Source organism: Oryza brachyantha, chromosome 3, assembly GCF_000231095.2.
Source record: "Oryza brachyantha chromosome 3, ObraRS2, whole genome shotgun sequence".
NCBI classification, from domain to species: Eukaryota; Viridiplantae; Streptophyta; class Magnoliopsida; order Poales; family Poaceae; genus Oryza; species Oryza brachyantha.
In genome coordinates, this window is record NC_023165.2 from 4,011,800 (window position 1) to 4,035,787 (window position 23,988).

A 23,988-nucleotide genomic window follows, 5' to 3' on the forward strand; every position below is an offset into this window, starting at 1 on the left:
GTGTACTACCAATCTAACACTGGACGAGACTGCGGCTATACTACTCTACTATGTCCTATTACTGCACAACCATTCACTTCGGGGTGAACGTATTTAAAAACGAAAAATATTTTGTGAATAAGGATTTTATATACATAATTTTAATAATCTAAAAGCTAAAACTAAAAAATAAATTTCGATAAAAAACTTTAAAATCAACTAAAAATTTAAGACTAAAATTTAAATTTTACTTTATAAACATAAACATAAATGAAAAGATATGTTCGCTCGAGTTGTCTACCCTCTTGCTGATCGAGGGCATGGCGAATGGCGACTGCTGACAATATATGTCATTATGCCCCCATGTTTGTAAAACTTTTTTCCTAAAAACATCACATCGAATCTTTGAACATATAAATGGAGCATTAAATATAAATGAAATAAAAAGCTAATTACGCAGTCACATGAGAAATTGTGAGACGAATCTTTTAAGCCTAATTAGGCCATAAATAGCCATAAGTGCTACAGTAACCAACACGTGCTAATAACAGATTAATTAGGCTCAAAAAATTCGTCCTGCAGTTTCTTGGTGAAATCTGTAATTTGTTTTTGTATTTGTCAAACGTGTGACGTGACATCTCTTGTAAAATTTTTTGCAATCTAAACGCTGCCTTACACTAACGAACAGTTTGGTCACTGTTTATCAGGCCCGGCCAGTTAAATGAGACGCACATATATGCGCATCTACTTTGGCGTGCCAATTAATCCCTCCGTGTCCCGTTTGTCCGCTCTTATACTGCACAGTTTATTTACTGTCACGCGTGTACTGTCCAGTCGTAGTGTAACTCTAGCTTATCCTAAATCCTAATACAGTTTCCCTACCAAATCAGTTAGGCAGGCGCGCGCAAGCACCTTCTCCTCACGGGCCGTACACGCTCGCTGACCGTCTCGTACTTCGGCTCGGCCTGTTTGACATCCACGGGCATTCTGCACGGGCCCCACTTCCCGGCCCAGCTAGGACGGGCATGCGTTGGACGGGCCAGGCTAACAGCTTGGGCTCGCCCGGTGCGCCTGCACGAATCGTGGTCCGTATCGACAGAGCTTGGACCACTTGTTTGTGCCGTAGTGCGTTTTGAGTTTTTTTTTGACGGTCACTTGACGAAGAATACTCCCATGTCCACCGTTTCAGGTGGGAAACTATTGTAAACTCTAAAACGGATATCCTCTCATCTATTATATGTCATTTAAATAGCTACTTCCTCCATATTATTTTATATGATACCGTTAACTTTTGAATACATGCTTGACCATTCGTCTTATTTAAAATTTATATCTAAATATGTAAAACTATAAAGCATACTTAAGATTCCTATAACAATAAATTATATTATAACAAAATAATTAATAATTATATGATTTTTTAATAAAATAAAAGGTTAAACGTGGACTAAAAGTCAATGGCGTATTTAAAATTATAATTTTTATAAATATAAATTAATACTAAATATATAACTCAACAAAAATACAATCTAAAATATGACTTCTACCATTTATACTACCTTCGTTTCATATTATAAGACTTTTGATCCTTGTCTAAATTTATTTATCGATGAATGTATATAATTTATATATGTGTCTAGATTCATTATCATTTATATGAACGTAGACAATACTAGAAAATGGTAACAAATATGACCGTAAAAATTATAGAACTCATATTTAATCTATCTTTATATTTTTTAAAATTTTCTATTTAGAGTGAGAGAATGTCCGCTCCAGATTTTAGAATCCACTCTCGGTGGTGGGTCCTCCAGCCATCGGAAGAAGAGATCAAATTGGTCGAGTAGGCCACTGCGTTTGTATTGTAGTACACGCAACTCGTGCCTCAGGAACGGAGAAACCGTCGCCGTGTACGAATTTACGCCGGTTACAGCTCAAAACCATCTGTTTTTGAACGAAATCGCAGCGAATTCAAACATGAGATACAGCGTTCCAGTTTCGTATAGCTCATTCATGGAAAGAGTCAACGCCCGAACTGCCCAAGGTTGAACGTATTCCCACTCTTACCAACTGCGTTGTTGTTGTTGTTGTTTTTTTTTTTTTGCCCTTCGAAACGCAAAAGTCGCCTCTCTCCTCCGTTCAAAGCAACCCATCTCCTCTTCCTTTTCACCTTCCTTTTCTCTTTCTTTTCTTTCCATCAGCTGCACGCGTCCATCCGAGCTCCAAAAACGAGAAAGCTCAACTCGAATCGAAAGCCCAAATTGTCCCCGGACACGCAACACGCAGGAACCGATCAGGGCGGGGCGGGGTGTAGCTCGACAGGGCTCTCGGCGTGCTGCGATGGCGGTGGTGTCGGCGCTGGCCAAGTACAAGCTGGTGTTCCTCGGCGACCAGGCGGTGGGGAAGACGGCCATCATCACCCGCTTCATGTACGACAAGTTCGACGCCACCTACCAGGTTGGTGATGTCGCGCTCGCGCCCCCGGATCGATCTTACGCTCGGGCGAATTCCGGTTTTGTTGTTTTTGGGGCATGGGTTTGATGGTGTTCCCGCCGCTGCGGCCTTGTTGCGGCGGCGGCGTGCGCAGGCGACGATCGGGATCGATTTCCTCTCCAAGACGATGTACCTCGAGGATCGCACCGTCCGGCTGCAGCTTTGGTATCTAAAAAGCTTTCCTGTTTCTGTTTCCTATCAAGACAATAGTACAGTCTGCTTATCAAGCTTGTCCTGCTTACGAAAATTCAGTTACTGCAGCTTAGCTGCTGTTACTTATCCGATCACAGATTTTACTCTGCATAACATGCTTTATTACCCTATAACTGTAGTGTCTATCTAGTTTCAAAGCCTTGGTTTTTCACTCTCTTGTTCCACCCACACTTGCGTTTGTTTTTTTTTTTTGTTTTTGTTTTTTGGAGGTAAATTATAATTCTCAATAGAAAGGAGATCAAAGGCGCTGTCTTTTATCTTTCCTGATGAACTGAAATCACCTGCACAGCACAATTGAGTTCGTGAAAACTGGGAGGTTTGGACAGGGAGAGTTTTATGATGGTGACAATGTGCAGGGATACAGCTGGGCAGGAGAGGTTCCGGAGCTTGATCCCAAGCTACATCAGGGATTCTTCTGTGGCAGTGATCGTTTATGATGTGACTGGCAAGTTAACTTCCACTGCAAATCTCCATCAGTAAAGCAGTAGATGTTTTGGTTGCCTCTATATTTACATGGATATTAATGAATCTAAAAACATATATAAAATATAAATCTAGGTACAGTTAAAACATCTTGTAATATAAAAGGTGTAGTAGGGAGAGTTTTTTTTTTCTGCAGTACAAAGTAGAAAGAACGTGTGATCCTTTGCCATCCAAAGCTCTCGGAAACTTGAATGCTTTTGCTCTGACAATAGGTCTGCACCAATTCTGAACATGTAATCCAATCAGACACGCCGATTCTTCCTACCTAGTGTTTTTTATTAGGGCTTTTTTTTTTAATCAGAGGGGTATGTTTCAGTCCAACAAAAAGTAACAAAAAGTATCTCGAGTTATCGGTACCTTGCGGTACCAAATCATTTCTGATCGTTGAATCTATACTTAGCTAGATTTAATGGTGAGAAATAATTTGGTACCTCGAGGTACTGGGTACTTTTTGTTGGACCGGAGCAAAACTCTTTCTATCATTATTAAAAAGTATCTCAAGGTAGCAAGAATTTTAGTATAAATATTAGGTAAAAAGTGTGTACCCTGAGGTTTTTTCAAAAATGATGAAAAAACTCTTTTTATTAGCCATCGTTTTGCTTTGTATAAATATAAGCGAAACCACTTATTAACTATACATAAATAATTTATGTATAAAATTTTCATATACGTGTTCTCAGCAATCAAAAAGTAAATGCTAACTAATAAACTACGATGAATAGATTTCTTATCAACTTCAAATTTAAATTTTGACCTATAATCATACGCAGAAGTGAAAAATAGTGTGAAATTAGTGCGACACATAGTAACACAAACTTCATCGGATAGTTTAATAAAATCACTGAACTACTAGTATTTTTTTTTGAAAATTAAACTAGTAGTATTTGATATGCAATCTCATATCGTCCTTGTTTTCAGACAGGCAGTCTTTTTTTAGTACATCGAAATGGATTGAGGAGGTAAACACGCAACGAGGTGGTGATGTGCTCATCGTCCTTGTTGGAAATAAAACAGACCTTGTTGACAAGAGGTTAGTGTGAGCCAAAAAGTTCTGTAATCGTCATTTCACTAAGGCTACATAATGGTAACAACCACACCCGAAGTTAAACTGAGGTAGTGTTCGATTCTGCTTATATGCTCATCCATTAGCTGCACCAGAACAAAATTGGTCATTAGCATATAATTAATTAAATATTAACTATAATAAACTTGAAAATGCCTTTTCTAATAAACTTCTATACGCAGTTTTTTTAAAAAAAAATATTTAGCAGTTCAGAAAGCAATAGTTGCACTGTTCAAATGAATTTGCAAGGAAACACTCTGTCCTGAATTTGACAATTTCAATTCAATCTGGCATTAATCATGTCCAGACAAGTGGTTAAGGCTCTCATTCCTGGAAAACTAAGTGTATAATATACAACGGGTAATCTGCAATTCTCATATGGCAATATTTGTTTTAAGACAAATCATCAGCTTACCTACTATTTTTGCCCGTTGGATTGTCACCAGGCAAGTATCCACTGACGAAGGAGAGGCCAAAGCGCAGGAGCAGGGCGCTATGTTCTTGGAAACCAGCGCAAGAGCTGGATACAACATCAAGGTCCAGCCTTTAGCTTGTACAGAATTTTGTTTTACACTTTGAATTGCAAATTGATGATTGCTATTGAAATAGTTTTACTCCCATTCTTCTTTTTTACCTCGAGATACCGGTACCTCGAGGTATCAAATCGTTTCTCACCATTAGATCTAGTTAAGTAACATGTGCACCGTTGGATCCAACGATCAGAAATGAAATGATGTGGTGCACTGTTGAAAACTTCGTTCATAAAGATAACTACTAAAAACTTGAATCCACAGCCGCTGTTCCGCAAGATCGCTGCATCGCTGCCTGGAATGGACGCGCTCTCATCGGCACGGCAGGAAGACATGGTGGACATAAACCTACGACCTGCTGCCTCCGGGCAAATACCTTCAGGGGCAGAAGCACAAGCAGAGCAGAAAGCTGGCGGTTGTTCCTGCTGAGAGTTTTGTATTCAGAGAAATCCTGGTTGCGCTTCAGACTTCAAATTAGTACATATTCAGACTCAGTGAATTCTCATGTTGTTTGGATTGTCAGTATCGAGTCGCGTATAGTGATTTTGTGTAATAGTGTATAGAGTGATTTTGTGTACTAGTTTCAGCGGCATCTAGTTTTGAAACAGGCAAAAATTTGTCTGAAGTTTGTACGCTGTGGCCAAAGCACAAACAGGCAAAAAAAAAAAGCATCGCCGTTGCCGGGGATCGAACCCGGGTCACCCGCGTGACAGGCGGGAATACTCACCACTATACTACAACGACCTTGTTGTGATGAAGTAAAATGCTCTATACTAACCAGAACACACTGTTACAGCGTTATCGGCGTCCTGCGAAAACTATAAGACGATTATACAGCCTGGTTATAACTTGTAACCATAACCACCACCTGAACCTGAAGCTTGTATGACATATACAATATAGTTTAACTGCTAGTTCACATAAATAACAATATAACAGTCTAGGTACCACATATTTTACACATCTCATCTCATGGAGAGGACACTATGGATTCTTTTCTAAACACCTCGCCTTGGTTGGTTCCACCGATTTACAAATCCCATCCCGTTCTTACCTCCAGGAGAGGGCCTTAAAGATTCTCTTTTTTGGATTCCTGGATTGGCCCGAACAGCTTCCTCACAAGGGAGGATTGTGTATCAACAAGAGCGTCGCGTAGATGGCCCTGTCAAGAATAGAAAGATACGAAAATGTCGACACAATGCAATGTCAAAATTCATAATAACGGTAATGCTTACCCTCGTCTGCACAAGAGTCGTCAAAATTCATAATAACAGTTGCTCAAAATGGGACGCTGAGGTTAATTCCAGTATTGTGGGAAAACCTTCAAGCATTTCTCCATCACATTGATGCCCACCTTTTGCTCCGAAAGATAAACATAACTTTCTTTAAATCCAGATGCCAAACGTGCATTTGCAAAAGGGTTTTTTCAGATCCAGGACATATGGGATCACACAATTCATAGAATAAGAGAAAACATGAAAAATGTTTAGTTTTGTGGATTTACATGTCAGCAGAGATAAATAAATATATCAATAATTAATCTCAAAGCATAAACATAAACACAATCCTTTATGTAGAATCATTGACTAGTGAGTACAAGATCCAAGGTTAGAAAATAAACTTTGGTGAAAAAACTCCTAAAATCAACTTCAAATTTAAGATTGAAAATTTAAATTTTAGCTTATAAGCACAAGAGGAAGCAAAAAGATGTGGGTGAGGAGCTTTTGCATCATCATCATCATGCATATAACTATAAAAAGCCTTTTTACTAACTTGAGGCTAGTTTAAATATTGGTTACTACATTTCTAGCCTTAGGAAGCTATTTAACTATAAAATACAATTTTACTACAATAAAACTGTTAAGAAAAAAATCACACATAACGATACGGTGAAAAAACAAACAAAACATGCATACCCACGAATATCCCTATTAAATCAAAAATCATAGATTGGTTAAACCTTTCTAAAATTTGACACTGCCAAATACAATTTGGGAAGCTTTAATTTGGCACCAAACCAAACGTACATGGTACAATAGACCTGAGATTCTCTATCTTCAAAGTGATCGCACCTCTGTCGCTGACATGTAAGCCTAGGGTTGTCAGGCCCACGTATTAGTGGTATGGTCGCTTGACTTTAAAGATAGAGTAACCTGATAATCACTTAAAAACTGATTCCTATTAAAGCCTAGCATTACGCTCGACAAACCTGTAGGCAGGTTGGCTCGGCCCAACTTTACGAAACTGCACGAAGTTGGGCTAATGGCTAGATTTCCAGCCCACAAACTCGGCTCCTCCAAGCAGGCTAATGGCTAGATTTTCTTGGCTGGGCCAGGCCACCACGTACGCCGCCGGCCGGGCGCCGCGTCCGGCGACATGCAATGCAACCGCGCCGGGCATGGCAGAAAGCCGGCGCGACCACCATGGCCGGAGGCCTTGACCAGGTCGTGCCATCCTCCAACAATAGGAGCAGGTCGCTAAAACCGTGTGCCGTTGGCGCGCACGGGCTCCTAGCTAGCTGCTCCTCCCTCCTCTTTTCCCTCCAAATCGCCCGCGCGGCACCCGCCCCCGCCTGATGCGACGTCCTCCGCCAGTTCGTCCGCCTCCGCCTCTCCCTGCGCTGCGCCTCCTCCCCTCCCCGCGTCGTCGTCTCTCGCATGGCGGAGAGGGCCCTCATGCCCGTGCCCCCCGCCTCGCCAGAGCCTGCCGCCTCCTCCGGCGCCGTCTCCACCGCCTTCGGCTCCCCTCTCGACCCCGTCGTCGCCGCCGTGCCCTCGGCCGCCGCGCGCCTGCACCCGCGCGACACCTACGTCGTCCAGGTCCAGAAGGACCAGATATACCGCGTCCCGCCCCCCGAGAACGCCTACCTCGCCGAGCGGTACCGGACGGAGCGAGGAGGAGGCGGCAAGGGCTCCCCGTGCTCGTCGGGCGCCGTCCGCACGCTCGGCGCGGTCCTCGCCGCCGGGCTGCTGCTGGGCGCCGTCGCCGCGCTCTCCTCCGTCGTGCTGCGGCCCGACGCGCCGAGCTTCGTCGTCGACAAGCTCTCCGTCCATAACGCGTCGCGAACGGACTACGACTTCTTTCTCACGGCGATCAACCCCAACAAGGTGACCGCGCTGTGGTACGGCGGCGGCAGCGGCGGCGCCACGGCGAAGCTGCTGCACAAGGGCACGACCCTAGCGAAGGGCGACGTCGGGGAGCCCGAGGACGGCGGGGAGGACGCCACGGACTTCAACGTGCTGCTCCACGGGCTGCAGCACGACGGCCGCGCGCCCAAGGCGGTGGAGAAGGGGCTCCGAGGCTCCAAGGGCGCCGTCGAGCTCGAGCTGTCCGTCGAGATGGCCGTGCAGGTGCACGTCGGCGCGCTCGGCTTCGCGCGGAGGACGTTGGCCGTGTCGTGCCACGTCACCGCGGCCGGGCTGAGGAAAGACGTGCACATCTCGTCGCAAACGTGCAAGAGCAGCTTTGGAAACTGACGGCGTGTACAAACCAAGCTTGGATAGAGTCATACGAATTCGTGTAAAATTTGTCAGACTCTCGATGAGATTTGTGTGTAACTTGTTTACGAACAGAATTCTCGGACCCTGGACTTTGGGTGAATTGTGGACAATGTTCGCGTTGGACGTCTTCGTTGGGCACAGGCTACACTGTACCGATTTTGGTGCAGGGCTGGAATCTTCTTTGGGCTTCTCGAAAAGAAAGACTACATTTGGGATTTTGGGCTGAACTTCTTCGTTGATTCGTTACTGGGCCCTTGGGCCTGAAATGCAAGTATATTCAAGTCCAACACGAAGCAACAAAATACCCTGCAATAGATCGATCTGCTTTGTCAGGAACCATGCTAGAGCATCGGCATGGTGGCTGACAGTGACAGTAAATTTATGCGCTGCCGACATGGATGGCTCTCGGTCGACGTTGATATCCGTGTAAGCTCAACCCGAGAAATGCATTCAGCCAGGACCATGATTGATCGTTAAGATCAGCAGCATGGCACGCACATGGTAGCAGGTTCACTGTTCCAATCTGCAGGTGCAGAGTTTATCATATCTAGGGTTGATGCATCATCATGGGCACTGCTTCACTTTCAGGTTCCATGCCATTTCATCAGACACCTGTCTCACTCTGAATCTTGAAGCAAACCCGACTATTGAATTAACCTTTTCCCCTTCGAAATGTAGGAGGAGAGACGGTCAGGACAACTCTGAAACCCCGTATAAACTGTCTCTCTCTTTTTTTCTCTCTGACTTTCAGAGTTCGGCGAGTGGCAACCAAGGCTAGTCGATCAGATCAACATTCTTCGGCTGGCGTTCCTCTCAGTCTCAGCCACAAGCCTGAGATCAAAATCCGCGGTTTGCTGCGCCGATCTCTCGTTGGTGATCTGGTCAACGAGGCAAATCAAATCCAAACAGCTTATGGAGTCCTAGCTTAACATTATGATTAAAAAATTGAAAAGAATGGACATCTCCTTTTTTCTTTTTCTTATATGGAGAGCTCGTTCACTAGAGTCAACGGCTACCAAGATGAGGTACACTGTGCCAGTGTTGCAGTGTTATGTCATGATCAGATAATATGTAATTAGATACATCATCCCTAAGATTAGCCTTTTTCTTTGTCAAGTGTCTTGTGTTGTCATGGCCAACTCATAGTCTGATGGATCATCCATAGCAGCTACTTTTTCAAGATATCATTTATTTAAGCGTTGAACTAATCCTTGCATTAGCTCATAAACCTTTCTCTTTTTTTTTCTGATTCTGCCCTTTGAAATCACCCAACAAGTCAACCCTAAGCTGTGCAATGGACCATCAGAGGATTGACATGGCAGGTGGCAACATAGTGGACTTCTCTGTCTAATGTCATTGAGTGCCTCTGCTGCTCTGCTAATAACAGCGTGTTGACTTTGGGCCATGGAGATTATGGGGGTTGACCTGACAACGGCTGAGCATTATTGCATTAATGCTTCTCTGCAATCTCTGGCTAGCGCCATGAGAGGATATGCATAGAAAAAACATGAAAGGTTCATACCATGATGGACTAAAGCATGAAAATGACCACCAAAAGAAAGACCATACTGATCTGTAAAGTGACACATACCAGCCGGAAAATGTAAGTTGAGCATTATTAGTAGTTTACAATTAAGAAAATATATCTTCACTCGTCATGGCCTTGATGCTGATGTTCACACCTTCTCAGTAGGGCTAGGATTTATGGCTGTAAAACAACATTTTCTTTTGTAGCCAAGGTTGTGATGAATGAAAGCAAACACAAGGTTGTTATGTAGATGTTTTTTTTTCTTAATTAAACAATTCTTTTGGAAGAAATTAAACTATCCTTTTGATACTACAGATAAGACAAGGCTGCTGGTTAAACTCATGTGAAGTCCTCTAATGCATCAAAGAAAGAGTTAGCTGCCATCTTCACTAATGCGTTTATCAAGGTTCATGCATCCTCCAAAAGCGAACAATTGTTTTGCAGGAACGACAAGGTTAAGCTGAACTCTGAACAGTGTACAATGAACTAGAAGAGGAACTGTGTCCGTTGTGGTTATTGGCAGCTAATGACAACTTAGCTTCTCTCTCCTGTTAGGGAATTGGATTAGCATTATATTAAGCCAAAGTAAAGTAGCAATAACGTGGAGTCCTGACTTCCCCACATGACTCGCTAGTCCTAGACAATCATAAGCAAAACAGAGATCCAGATGCTTGCATTCCCCTGCAGCTACAAATAAATATTTAGCTAGCACTGTTCATCGTATAGGTAAGTGCACATGAACACGCCAGCATTTATATTAGTTTTTCAATTTTGAATTGAGATTTTATAGGTAGGGATTTCTTCTTTGTTTCATCGAACAAATGTAAAGAAGCCGCAACACTGAAACTAGTCTATGGACTGGGTTTTAGATAGCACCATAGGAATTTGACATGCCATTGTTTTGGCACCATGCACTGGTGCACATCTTCAAGAGTAAAGAGTTAAAGATAATTGCCAAGTGGTATCTATGAAAAATGGAGTTCAATGGCAATGGCAAAGACAAAATAAAGTGGCCGACTCTGGTGCATTATACTGGTAGTAGAATCTAATCTATACTGTTGATTTATTTTTATCGGATGATTGTGATTAATAAATTATACTACCAACAATATTAGATGTAGTAGAAATTTAAAGGGGTAATATCATCCTTTTTATTGTGATTTTTATTGAAAAAAATAAAATTATAAAATATTGCTAATCAAGTAATTAACAAAATATAAAAATACTATTTTTCTACTGGTAGTATAATACTAACAATAAAATATACTGAAGAGTTACCCTAAAATAAAAATGATTTTGTGATAGTGTCTCATAGAACTTAAGTTCGTCGATGTCAATTCCTAGAACCTATCAGCAGATTTGCAATGGGGGTGGTGAGGGCTCGAGCCGCCATTACCCTTATTAGGACCATGAGACCCTCCTAAAATTTTATGTCAGAAATCAATGAAAAGGGAGACTAAATCTCTATTTAATTTACTCATACGCCCATAATATTGTTTACGGGGATCCATCACTGTGTAGAACTGATCACTTGTTGAAGCCAAAACTTACAATTTATCATATTTCAACCACAGCGCCGCATCATCTCCAGAGATAAAAGCAAGTTTTGTTACAGAAAAGTTCAGTTGACATATTCACAGTTGAGTGCTGCGACTTAACTTTCACCCTCATTTTTTTACTTCTGTTTAAGTCAAAATTTAAATTTTCAAACTTAAATTTCTAATTGAGTTTGAGTTTTTTTATTGTAGTTTATTTTTTAGCCTTGTCTTTTAAATTGTTAAGAACATATATATATAAAGTTTTATTCATAAAGTATTTTTCGTTTGCAAACATACCGTTTTGTCTTTTCCCCAAATGATTACCCCTTTTGTCATACCGAGAAACAATATGGAATTGGTTTGTTATTAGCTTCAAGTATGCTCTTTTTCTGTGTTAATATAACAATTGTCCTGCATATTCTTGTAAGAATACTTCATTTAAAATCATTTCTTATAAACTAGTATATCGCATTGGATTTCTCCATCTCATCGTTTGAACGGTAACATGTCTACAGAATATGATCCATTTAGACTTTTGAATGTGCCAAAGAAATTCTTTATTGGATATATGAACTACAATGTAGAGTTCAAATATCTGGTACTATATACATGAAGTGTTTGCATGCAGAGTTTCATGCTGACAACTCGCACCTTGCAGAAACCAAAGCACTGACTGAGACCTCCTTCCTGGCATTGCCATTGTAAAAACCAAGCAGACCAGGGGATGATGCTACACAAGTACAGATCGATGGCATGATCAAACCCAAAACCTAAACCAGCAAGTAGCTATGGAGATCATCACTCTGAGCTCTGAAAATGTTCAGGACACCAAGAGCTGTATCAAGAACGAGAGGAGGCAGGCAGTCACTGCATCAGGAAAGGATGGCGTCCCAGTCGATCTCCAGCGAGGGGTACTTGCGCAGCAGGAAGCTCTCGGACTCGTCCCATGGCGCCTCCGAGAAGTCGAGGAGCTGCATCTCCGGGACGACGTCGGAGGAACCCGTCGAGGACACGTCGCCGTCGGCCGAGGAAGAGCTCTCGGAGCCGGAGCAGACAGGCTCGCTCTTGATGTCCGGGCTCTCCGAGGATAAGAAGGAGCTTGGTGTGGTGGCCGTCGTCGGCGTCGTCGTCGTCGTCGTCGCATTGCTCTGGCTCTGGGGTAGGTCCATCCCGTGGCAGATGGCGTGGAGCTTGGCGTCGACCGCCGCGTGGAGCGGCGGGCCGAGGTGCGCGCCGCCAAGCCGGAGCTCGGGGAAGTTGAGCCTCGCGGACTCGCCGCGGAGGCGGAACGCGGCGCTGTCGTAGGCCAGCGCGGCCTCCTCGGCGGTGTCGAAGGTGCCGAGCCAGAGGCGGGTGCGGTTGCGCGGCAGGCGGATCTCCGCCACCCACTTGCCCCAATGCCGCTGCCGAACGCCGCGGTACAGCTTGGCCGGAGGCCGCGTCGGGATCGCCGCCGCCGCGCCATGCCTCTTCATCGCCTGCGGCGCCGCGCCGAGGCAGCCCGCCGCGGCCGGCCGGCGCAGGCGTTGCAGCTGCGACTGGACGTGGAACTGGAAGACCTGCGCAGGAGTCAGGTAATTGGCGCCAGCAAGAAGCGAGCTCCCGCTCTGCTCCACGTTGTCGGAACAGGGGTAGGAGAAGGACACCATGGACGGAGGAAGCGCGCCCACTAGCTCCTTGCTATCCACCATGTCATACAGCGCAGCAGGAAGATTGCTGCCGCGACCACACCAATCCACTGTACTCGTCGCCATGGATGGATCAACAAACCCAAGAAACAAAGCACCGACGACTTGGAGCGACCAGTGAGCAGACTCCTAAGCTGAATCGAGTTGGCAAAGACGAGCTGAACTCAAGCCGTCGCTGAAGAGGCAAATGCTATCTTCGTCGCGATGAGCAAGAGCAGCCATGGCGGGGGCTCTTTTATAAGCGCGGGAGAAGTAGGAATTAGCCAATGGCATCACGCCAGGTGTCCACGGTGAGTTGTTACCGCCACCTGCCCATCCCGCTCCACACTAGGACAATGCGCTCCAGGCAGGTGCCGGTAAAACCGGTGGACACCTGGCGGACGCCGATTGGTGGATAAGTGGGTTTGACCTGGTAAGTCCCCCCTGATCTAGCTGTCACATGGTTGTCTAGTGGCGCGTGAACTACCCGGCAGCAGCAAGCGTGCCACTTGTGAGGTCGCGAGGAGTATTAGATCTCGTCGCCGTGATCGAGCTAAAACAATCTTAGGTTTTGCGAGGCAAGTATAGGCGAGGTTCATCTGGTCACGCAATATCTAAGCTACAATGCTTTCTGCTAATAATATTCTACTATTAGTATTATTATCACTAGAAAAATCTTGATTATTAATTTAGAGTTATTTAATGAATAAAAACATTCTTTAATAATAGTTATGGTAAATAGATCTGATCAATTAGATTAGAAAAAATATATAATCTAGATTAGTTTTACTGATAGTAAGCAGAGAGCATTATATAACCCTATGAAATCATGGATGTGTTACTAATGAATAGTTAGTACTCTGTGTGTATTAATGAATAGTTAGTACTCTACTAGTCTACTGACTACTGGCTAGATACGATGGCGATGTTAAAGGCAGTTTGATTTGATCTAACAAAGTCATTATTTATGAGTGATGATGGTACCACACAGAAGATTGCACGTCTTGTTTACTATTCATTCATGACCAGTTTGTTTTTCCTTTCGAGTGGAGATGGAAAAAAAAGAAAAGGGATTGCATGCAAACGATTCTCTTCTCTCTTCCAGAAACGAAACTGTACACTTGCCAACAGTTGGATAGTAACGGCCTGGCAATTAGCATGCAGCTAATTGTGACCATGCAAACAAAAGCGATCGGCAACAGTGGCTCACTGTTCGTAGTCTCTTCTGCTTGGGCAAGCAAACAGTTCAGTGCAATCTAATCCAACAAAAAGAAAATATTAAAGCAAGCAAACATCAGTGCAGTTGCGTCGCTGCAGAAAGTGGCTTTGCAAAATGGTCATGGAGCTCCTGTTTGGGGCAAGATGACAGCACGCGTGTTCTGGCCGCTGCGAGAATGGTCGATCGGCGACGAGGGATCGGAGAAGAAAGGGGCTAGAGCAATCAGGAGCCACAGAATGTCTGAATTTTGTGAAGGAGAATATCCACGTGTCAGGGTTGCATCGGCAGGTTTCTGGCCTGAAAGAACGAGTCGTTAGTGGATTTTCAGATCCACGATCCCGGAAATTGCCTAACCACGAGGCATGTCTTGGGAGTATTGTCATCGTCTTTAGCTTAACTAAGATTTTTTGTTCGTTGTAAGGCTGGATATAAGCTTGTTGAATCCTCGAGAATTCTGGAGAAAATGCACCGTTCAGAAATGGCTTCATAAATCCAAGCAAAGAGGACGAACCTTTTTAGATGTTTTTTTTCTGATCTTCTCGCGATGAAGAAATGAAACCCAAACACTTTGACCATGCTCGTAGCCAATAGGCATCATCTCAAACATTGAGGCTGAAGAGAAAAAAACGAGAAAAAGGGAGGCAGTCAGGAAGGCAATACTTATCACTTATCAGTCTAGCGCAGTTGGTCCATCAGCGAGTGATGATAATGTTCTAAACTGGAAACCAAAAGGTATTACACGAAGATGATAATGTTTTAATATAACTGGTGGCTGTTGTTTCACGATGAGAGTAAAGTGGACAAGAATTAGTGGTCATTACGCTACCCTGGGGGAAAAAAATAAGCCTTAATGATGCAGCATATACCAAATTGGCAGCAGGCTAATCATTTAGTGCAACACGTCGTTAGGTCTTAATGCCCCCATCAGGAAACATGTGACAAATTTGATGATGGAATGCGGTTCAGCAACAGTTCAACAACATAACAACAAGGGATATTTTTAAAAAAGAAAAAAAAGGGAACAAGCAAAGCCATGGCCACAGCCCGCACAGAAGCGCATATGAAGATTGGATTTGGTACTCTACAGTAGACGGATTATAGGAGGTTTTCAAGATATGGTATTTTTAGAACAGTTCTTTTTTTAGATAATGACCTACAACCTAGCTGTATGTTTACATTTAGGGGCACTTTTGTTCTTACCCGTGTTTCGATCTCTAATATTGATTTTACCTCTCTTTTTTAGGTTTTCATTTTTACCCCTATTTATTTGAGCTTAATCAAAACTTTCCCCCTCTTTTGGATAGAGTGTACTAACGGTGTTAAGTCAGCCATTAAATTACCATTTTACCCTTAGTCGGAAATTTCATTTTTATCATTGTATCTTTATCATTTGCGGTTTTGCCCTCCGTTCTGAATCACATTAATATATATTCATAAACAGAAGCACTATTAAAAATACAAGAATAAAAATAAAATTCCCGATTAAGGGTAAAATGGTAATTTAACGATAGACTTTAACACCATTAGTACCTCCATTTAAAAGAGGGCAGACTTTTGATTGATTTAAAAAACAGGGGTAAAAATAAAAACCTAAAAAAGAGAGGTAAAATCAATATTAGAGATCAAAACAAAGGCAAAAACGACAGAACAGGAGCCCTTGCTGATATAAACGAAATACGAAATGCTCACATCTATAGGTTGGACCATGACAATGGCACGAAGAAGCCAAGATCACGCTGTCCTTTTTTTAGACAATGGGAGATTATACCCGGTCTGTGCATCAATGAGATGCACACAGCCTAGAAGAAGAAACCAAAACACACACACATGGACGCAAAAATAAATAGATAGATGAATCCACTTCAAGAATAATTTTTTTTACTCTAAAAGTACCATGGATTGCATCATCTCACAGAAAACTATGGCATATTCCTTTGGATTGCATATCATTGTTGATAAAGAAAAACATGTTCCTGTTAAAAAACAATCAAAATAACTGCAATATCATGACTGACGTGAGCTTAACCAAAGGAATTGAATATTACATGAACCATACAATTTCTGGTCAATGGACATTAATCAGGTTGAATTGGGTATCGATTGGGGCTTTGCAAATTTGCCATTGTTTTTTTCTAAATTACAAGGATGTCACTAGAATAATAGTTCTGGTAGCATTTTTGCAATAACGTTTCAAATCAATGACAAATTTGCAATTATCCCTTAATTATATGTTAGCTTTATGTTATATTGGTCATAAGTTTAAGTTGGATGTTATGAACAGGTTTGTTCCAATGGATAGGGGTATGGCCCTCACTCTCAGCTAACACTTGCACTCACAAACCCAGCATGGACCATATATGGGCTCAATTCTTAGGCTGGGCCTCGCAACTGACAACTCACAAGATGTACATAAACAATCAGCATAGTTCTGATTATAATTTAAAAGGACATATACACAGGAGAGTAGATGTATGCTTGATTAATACACCCATGTACAAATGTTTATTATCTGTTAAAGAATCCAGTAGCATACTCGCATGTTCTAATTATGTGTGGCTCTTGACTATAGTGAAGTTAAATAACCACCAAGGAATATTCAATCTTGATTAAAAGCCAAATGACTTATCAATTCAATATCATCTCTACTGTCAGCAACACCATCACTAACAGATAAAATATGTATTAGGTCTATGGACTGTTAAGAACATAGCAAAATATAAATGTGAGTAAAACACATTCTAAATAAAGGGAACATGAATTGTTCAAGATGGTCATGCATTTTGAGGTTATCTTTTACATACCCAATGGGCAAGCTTCAGTCTTACCTCCTCAAGTTCAACTTCTTCCATGCCATCATTACTTAACCAAGAAGATAAGCACAGATTAACAATATCCATACCAGCATCCATTGATGAAAAACCATCAAAATGAATGAGTTCTCCAAACTTAACTATCTTTCCCAGATTAACCGCAGATGGTTCCTCTGCGAACTTCAGTAGAATGTCTTTCATAGCACTACACCAGATAGGCCGAGCCATCTTCAAGAAGGAACACAAAGTAGTAATAGCAAGCTTAACTGTTCCAATATCAGATTCATCCTTCCCACCTCTTCCATGAAAATCTGAACCTCCGATCTTCAGTAGGCCATACTTCTCAGCTAATTCACTAAATCCTGTGGAATTAAGTTCATGCATGTTGACAAAGATCCTGTAATTACATATTAACTAACAAATAGCAAACATATGCTGCTTACACAATAAGATTTCAAATCATTTATGCGTGGTACAAGAGACATACCATCAACTTTTCCATCACTTCTGTAGACCTCCATGGCATCAAGACCAGCACCTTTCAATGCCCTGATTACTGCATCTGGGTTCTTCAATGCCCATGGGTGAGCTAATGCAGATATTCCCCCTGTACAATTAATCAACTGCACCACAGTCTCAGCAAATGGTTCACTTCCTCTGCATGAAACATGGGACCCATTATTCAGCAAAGATTTTCCTCAGCATCACGTGTTCACCCGGATGAATTTTTAGTACATTAACAGTAGGCACTTACGTGGCATATGCAGGGCCATCATCACCAATGTACTTGTTGAATGCTTGCCTAACATTCTCTACATGACCCATTTCAACCATAGCCCTCGCTATATGCAATCTGCCAGGTGCCACTCCCTCACCAGCAATTTTAGTAACATGTTCCCACTTTATTGGCACATTTAGTCTATTTAGTTTCGCCAGCATATTCCTTGCACGCAAGTACCTCCCATCTCGAATATTTGATAGCATCCGTTCCAGATCATCAAACCTTGAAGGTCCACACATACCATAGTATGCTAGAATATGAACATGCTCACCAGCACCAGCAATTTCCCTTTAGACAACAAAGATCAGGGAAAGCTATTTGACATTATGACCAGACAAGGATAAAATGCAATACATGTAATGCTAGGTTAAAGTGACCATTGATAACAGAACAGGATATTTAGTTTGTACTTTGTAGTTAACCGTCATTTCTATAGGGTGAATAGATGAGAGCTAGTATTCTTAAGAGCATTTTTATAAGGTGGTTAAATTTGATCTTCAAACTTTGGTTATCTTTTGCTCTGTTAAGCTGACATTTAAACACTTACAGAACTCTCTTGGTCTTTAAAATCAAGATATCTAAATGATATGTCAAAAAGATACTATACTAGTTACCACAGTTTTCTGACAGAAAAGACACGACAATGAAGTCGTGTTCACTGCCACTATCAGTAGCGGTACAGGAATCTCTGAACAAAACAACTTCCCAGGTATTGTGGTTACTTAAATGTTGTTTAAAACAAAGTAGCATAACAGAATATTATAAGATGGAACAGGCATATAGGGCGGTAACACTTGTGAGCTATGAAGGCACGTAGCAACTATGATGATTATTTGTTAATATTCCATTGAATTACTAATTTTTATTCAAAAGATGATGGAAATATCTTTTGAGAAAAAACCATATCTTACCTTGGAGAATATAATGCACTGATTTCTACTCCGGGGATTATTCTCATGCCAAATTTTTGAGCCGCTGACATGGCTTCAGGTATACCAGCCATGGTATCATGATCTGTCAGGGCAAGGACTTTCACCTGTAATATCAGTATATACTAGTACAATTTAGTCGTTATTTCTAATCATTCGAAAATGTGGCATCTATGCCATAGGATGTAACATCAAAACAGGCACTTCAGATTTGGGGACAGTAATATATGAACCTGAGGCAGATACAACTAGGCCAAAGTGCAATGACACGATGCACGTCGTGGTGGAAAAATCTGGGTGTGTATGTTTCCAGACAAACCAGTTACAATAAGACCCACAAAAACACATATGCGTTTGGTACAGAGTTGGTGCCTATATGTGGAGAGTAATACCGGAGGAGTCTGAAAGTTTAAATAGCATATTCTAGGAGACACTAACCTAGCTGTACGGCTTGAATTCAATCGTTCAGCTACTGTTGATAGAACCCTCATGCCAGTTTTTTTTTTAAATAATAGGAAGCATGTGCTCTCGTAGCGATAACATCATGATTAAAAAAAAAAAGATGATGCACTGCCAAGCCAAACACAGTCTGAACTACCCAACGTAATAAGAAGATGGCTACTTCCATGATCATTGAAGGGGTGCAAATTCTTGAAGGGCATCAATTCCCACTGAGAGTCTGAGACACTCAGTACAGCATTTAACTAGTTAACAGGTTAAGAAAAAGCAGGTACGGCTCCATAATCAGAACCGCAGGCCATCCAATATAAACCTACCCAATAGACAGGATCATGAATCATGATGATGCATGGATTTGAAAACTAATAACACGACGAAGTAATTGTGACTTTGTGAGGAGCTAATTCACTGCAGAATAAAACCGCCAAGAAGAGCTATAGACCTCCCAAGCATTTCCTCAAACACCTACCGTGTACCAGGCAAAGAGTCCAGACTCCAGAGCGTGCTTACCCCGTTACGGTGGGCGCGCTCGACGAGCGCGGAGGGAGATAGGAACCCGTCGCTATGGTTGGAGTGGGAGTGAAGCTCGAACAGCACGCTACCTCCGCCTCCAGAGGCCATCTTCGAAGCCTGATGCGGCAGGAAGCCGTCCCCGGCGGCATCGGCGGCCGAGGGTTTCGTTGGCGGCGCGGAGGCAGCGGGGAGCACCCAGGCGCGGACATAGTCGAGGGCCAAGGCTTGGTCGGCGTTGCTCTTGGGCTTCTTCCTGCTCCTCCCCGGCTTCGCCTTCTTCCTGCTCCCCATGGCGTGTTTCTGTGAGAGAGATCGTCGTGCGCCTCGGCCTCCCTCGCCGGGTTTTTGCTCCCCATGGCTCGCCGCTCTGTCAGCTTCTGGTTGTCTGGCGAATGTGGGCTGGGCCTGATCTCATCGTACGTTGGCTTTTCCGTTCTCCTTTTGCATCTCAAATCAGATCCAAATTAAATTTTCACTTTTTTTTCGATAAATTTTTATTTTTCTAAAGTAAATTTCACTAAACCACAGTTATGTACTTGTGGTCAGAGTTTCTATATGTGTCAAATAGCCACATGAATTATGGACATATGGTTTCATAAAAGCATAATTTTGAATAAACATGAGTTATAAAATTGCATGCAAAATTATATCAATTTTATAAGTTATTTAACAAGTCTATATAAATTACAACTACCTAAAATTGGTTTATAATGTTGGTTTGTGATACCCTTGGACTATAATATTCAGGGTTATGCATCATGTGCCAAGACCCTTGTGGTTTTATGTGGTTTATACCATAATATTGTGTCTTCTTGTAAAATTACTCTTTTTAATACTGTAAAAGTAAAATTCAATGTTCACCCTCCATCCCCTCCTACCTACTAACCTGGTAACCAACACGCTCGCAGCCTGTCCGTCAGCTTCACATCCGTTGCTACACTGTCTCCAATTCACCATCTCATCTGGTCATAACAAAATACGGGCATGTACTAGTTTTCAACAAAACATTAAAATTTTAATTTGAAGCAATATGCTAAACTTTAACGGGCAGTAAATGCTTGAAATAGTCAATCTGCACACAAGGAAAGAACTATCTATTGTTGGCAAGCACGTCCTTAATTTCTGGGAGGGTGTTGAAAGAGAACCAAAAACGTACCATCCGGCTAAACTGAAGAACCAGAAAACAGGCACAGAAAAAAAAAGGATTCTTGATATAAACCCGCGGCTTGCCAATAATTTGTGCTTTCGTTAAAAATTTTTTGCTCTTTCTCTGTCCTTCAATGGCGATGATGAACTACATGGCGTTGTGGATCTCCGTCGCGATCGTCTTCTCCGTGCAATCATGTCGCTCTCTCGCCGCCGGCGAAGGCTCCAAGGAGGCGGACAAGATCTCCGCGCTGCCAGGGCAGCCGCCGGACTTGAAGCTGCAGCAATATTCTGGCTACATCAACGTCAATCAGACTAACGGGAAGTCGCTCTTCTACTACTTTGTGGAGGCCTCCGCCGATGCTGACCAAAAACCGCTTGTTTTGTGGCTCAATGGAGGTGATTTTCAGTATCCATTTTCATTCCCAACCAATATGATCCATGGTTTTTCTTTTTTTTTTTGTTATACACGTTGAATTCTTCGTCAGAACAGCGTACGCATGACATGACGCCACCATTAACGTAGTGCTGCATTTGCAGGGCCTGGCTGCTCGTCCCTGGGCATCGGAGCGTTCCAGGAGATCGGGCCCTTCCGCGTGGACACGGACGGCAAGACGCTCTGCCGGAACACGAACGCCTGGAACACCGGTCAGGAAACGTTTCTCTGTCACGCTTTTGGCACGTTGCCATCCGGTAACCAAAAAAAATCAAAATCAAAATCGTGCGTGACTGACGATCACGCATGCGATCGGCAGAGGCAAACGTGCTATTCCTGGAGAGCCCGGTCGGCGTGGGCTTCTCGTACGCGGCGGTGAAGCCGGAGGAGGTGTACAGCACCATGGGGGACAACATGACGGCGCACGACTCCTACGCCTTCCTGCTCCGGTGGCTCGACCGGTTCCCCGAGTACAAGACCCGCGACCTCTACATCTTCGGCGAGAGCTACGCCGGCCACTACGTCCCCGAGCTCGCCGTCACCATCCTCGCCAGCAACAAGCTCCCCGACGCCACCCACATCAAGCTCAAAGGAATCGCCGTGAGTAGCATGCAGATGCAGGATTCGCCAGCGCTGGTCATACATATGTTCAGATGTAATGTTTCTGAATTTTTGGTCATCATATTCAGATCGGGAACGGCATCCTGGAGCTCGCGGCCGAGCGAACGCAGCTGTACGAGTACCTGTGGCAGCACGCCTTCATATCGGATTCTGGGCACGCGCTCATCGCCCAGAGCTGCCAAAACTCCGACGACCCGTCGCCGGTCTGCGAGTCGGCGAGGAACACAGCCTACGGCCAGGTCGGCAGCATCGACATCTACAACATATACTCGCCCCCCTGCCACGACACGAAAGTCAAGCCCTCAGGCTCCAAGTGCACGGTACTCAAGCTAGCACTCCGTTTCAGTATTACTGCACGCTCAGAAACACACACATTTCAAGTGAAGATTAAACTGATACGTCATCTCAAATGCATGCTTGCAGGATCTAGCTGATCCGTGTGCCCAGTACTACGTCGAGGCGTACTTGAACCAGCCCCAAGTGCAGAAGGCGATCCATGCGAACACGGAGCTGGAATATCCGTGGACAAGATGCAGGTATCACTCTTTTATTTGGCGACAATAACACGCTCGCTTTCCTGTCTCCGACGTTGGATGGAAATGCCAAATGTAACAGGACTTACAACCTAAACCACTTTGGCGACTCGCCGAAGACGATGCTGCCACACATCAAGGCCCTGATCAGCAGCGGCGCCATCCGCATCTGGATATTCAGGTCGGTTGCTCTTTCATCCTCGCATCGTCGTACGTAGTCTCTCGGTGACTGACGTATCTGTGGGCGCAGCGGCGACCTGGACGCGATGGTGCCGGTGACGGCGACGAGGCAGTCCATGGAGAGGCTGCAGCTGCGCGTGGCGGCGGACTGGCGGCCGTGGTCGGCGGATGGCAAGTTCGTGGCCGGGTCCGTGATCACGTACGAGGGGCTGGTGTTCGCCACGGTGCGCGGGTCCGGCCACATGATCCCGATCGACCAGCCGGAGCGCGCGCTGGTGCTCCTGTCCTCCTTCCTCCGCGGCCAGCCGCTTCCGCGGGCGCCGTACTTCTCCGACGAGTAGCGCCGCCACCGCGGCACCGGGCACGGGCTCGCATGGCGAAAGGCCGGGAAGCGGGCTTGTGTTTGATCTCGCGTGGAGATGCTGAGAAAAAACGTGTCGTCCGTCGCCAGAATTGAATTCTTGACCGCGACTTGTTTGGCGGGATCGATCGCGGTGGTTATTGCTGATTGGCTTCTCTGTTTTGAGCCTTATTGTGATCGCAGCTTTTTGATAATCTTCGACCATTTTTCCGACAAACTTAATCCAATCCGCTTCGTTGGCTAGCATAGTAGTTATCCATGTATCACACCCTGAGTTCAATCTTAAGTTATCGAGTTATGCACGTAGCACACTCGTTCAATCTTAAGTTATCGTCTGTACGTTTGGAGGATGCAGAGACTAAGGTTGTGTTATTTGGTTGGTGAAGGATGAAAGATGAAATGTCATCTAATCCATTATTGTCATTTAATGGTATAAATAATAAAGTTAACTATTATAATGCTAAAAATCTTTCATATTATAGGTTTATTAGTTCTGAAAGCATGCCCATAGGCCATAGAAACCAAGAAAAAATCTTCACTGTTTCATAGTTGGTCGCTGCAAATGACCGCAACCCCAAGTCTTATCTCATTTCAGGGGGAAAAAATGAAATTTAATGGAGTATTTGATATTTGGATGTATCAAAAACCATTCAAATTTTTAAATGAAAATAAATTTGGAGCCACGTTCAAACATCGAAAAACCGCCAAAACCAATCTTTGCGAACCCGTGCCGGGTCTTGGCTCTTGCCCTGTGCCTCCTATCGTCCTTTCTCCCGGGCAGTTGGGCAGCAAAAACAACCCACATATACGTAGGCAGGAAAACCTGGCAGAAGTGGCGGAGAGCATGACCAGAGCAGTCAGAGGCGGCTCAGAGCTCATCAACTCAGCACGGATGGAGCAACGAATTTATGGAGCAGATGCGTGCGATGCATCGCGAGTCGCGACCTACCTTTGTCTTCCTTTACGCAGTGGACCCAACAACACCACACGACACACCGTCCCATAC

General features: G+C 43.7%; 5 protein-coding genes and 1 non-coding gene across 6 annotated transcripts; 3 read left to right on the forward strand and 3 right to left on the reverse strand.

Moving 5' to 3' along the window:
- The first annotated feature begins 2,093 nt into the window (after nt 1-2,093).
- On the forward strand, nt 2,094-5,315 carry LOC102720410 (ras-related protein RABH1e-like). Its single transcript, XM_006649475.3, has 6 exons — nt 2,094-2,436; nt 2,567-2,637; nt 3,042-3,130; nt 4,087-4,198; nt 4,678-4,768; nt 5,026-5,315. The coding sequence occupies exons 1-6, from the start codon at nt 2,320-2,322 to the stop codon at nt 5,188-5,190; spliced, it is 645 nt and encodes a 214-aa protein (XP_006649538.1). The 5' UTR covers nt 2,094-2,319; the 3' UTR covers nt 5,191-5,315.
- Nucleotides 5,316-5,433: 118 nt separating this feature from the next.
- On the reverse strand, nt 5,434-5,505 carry TRNAD-GUC. The gene has a single exon. It is a non-coding gene; the product is annotated as a tRNA-Asp (tRNA).
- A 1,793-nt stretch (nt 5,506-7,298) lies between these two features.
- Nucleotides 7,299-8,482, forward strand: LOC121053959 (NDR1/HIN1-like protein 13). Its single transcript, XM_040522661.1, has one exon. The coding sequence runs from the start codon at nt 7,419-7,421 to the stop codon at nt 8,235-8,237; it is 819 nt and encodes a 272-aa protein (XP_040378595.1). The 5' UTR covers nt 7,299-7,418; the 3' UTR covers nt 8,238-8,482.
- Nucleotides 8,483-11,869: 3,387 nt separating this feature from the next.
- On the reverse strand, nt 11,870-13,208 carry LOC102711243 (ethylene-responsive transcription factor RAP2-13-like). Its single transcript, XM_040522362.1, has one exon. It carries the CDS (start codon nt 13,079-13,081, stop codon nt 12,200-12,202), a length of 882 nt encoding a protein of 293 aa, XP_040378296.1. The 5' UTR covers nt 13,082-13,208; the 3' UTR covers nt 11,870-12,199.
- A 3,763-nt stretch (nt 13,209-16,971) lies between these two features.
- Nucleotides 16,972-20,096, reverse strand: LOC102720686 (5'-3' exoribonuclease). Its single transcript, XM_006649476.3, has 5 exons — nt 19,703-20,096; nt 18,716-18,840; nt 17,778-18,092; nt 17,511-17,680; nt 16,972-17,385 (listed from the first exon to the last, which is right to left on the reverse strand). The coding sequence occupies exons 1-5, from the start codon at nt 19,994-19,996 to the stop codon at nt 17,000-17,002; spliced, it is 1,290 nt and encodes a 429-aa protein (XP_006649539.1). The 5' UTR covers nt 19,997-20,096; the 3' UTR covers nt 16,972-16,999.
- A 742-nt stretch (nt 20,097-20,838) lies between these two features.
- Nucleotides 20,839-23,308, forward strand: LOC102711520 (serine carboxypeptidase 1-like). Its single transcript, XM_040522612.1, has 7 exons — nt 20,839-21,250; nt 21,392-21,499; nt 21,607-21,887; nt 21,977-22,228; nt 22,332-22,444; nt 22,524-22,622; nt 22,692-23,308. The coding sequence occupies exons 1-7, from the start codon at nt 20,986-20,988 to the stop codon at nt 22,960-22,962; spliced, it is 1,389 nt and encodes a 462-aa protein (XP_040378546.1). The 5' UTR covers nt 20,839-20,985; the 3' UTR covers nt 22,963-23,308.
- The last annotated feature ends 680 nt before the right edge of the window (nt 23,309-23,988 follow it).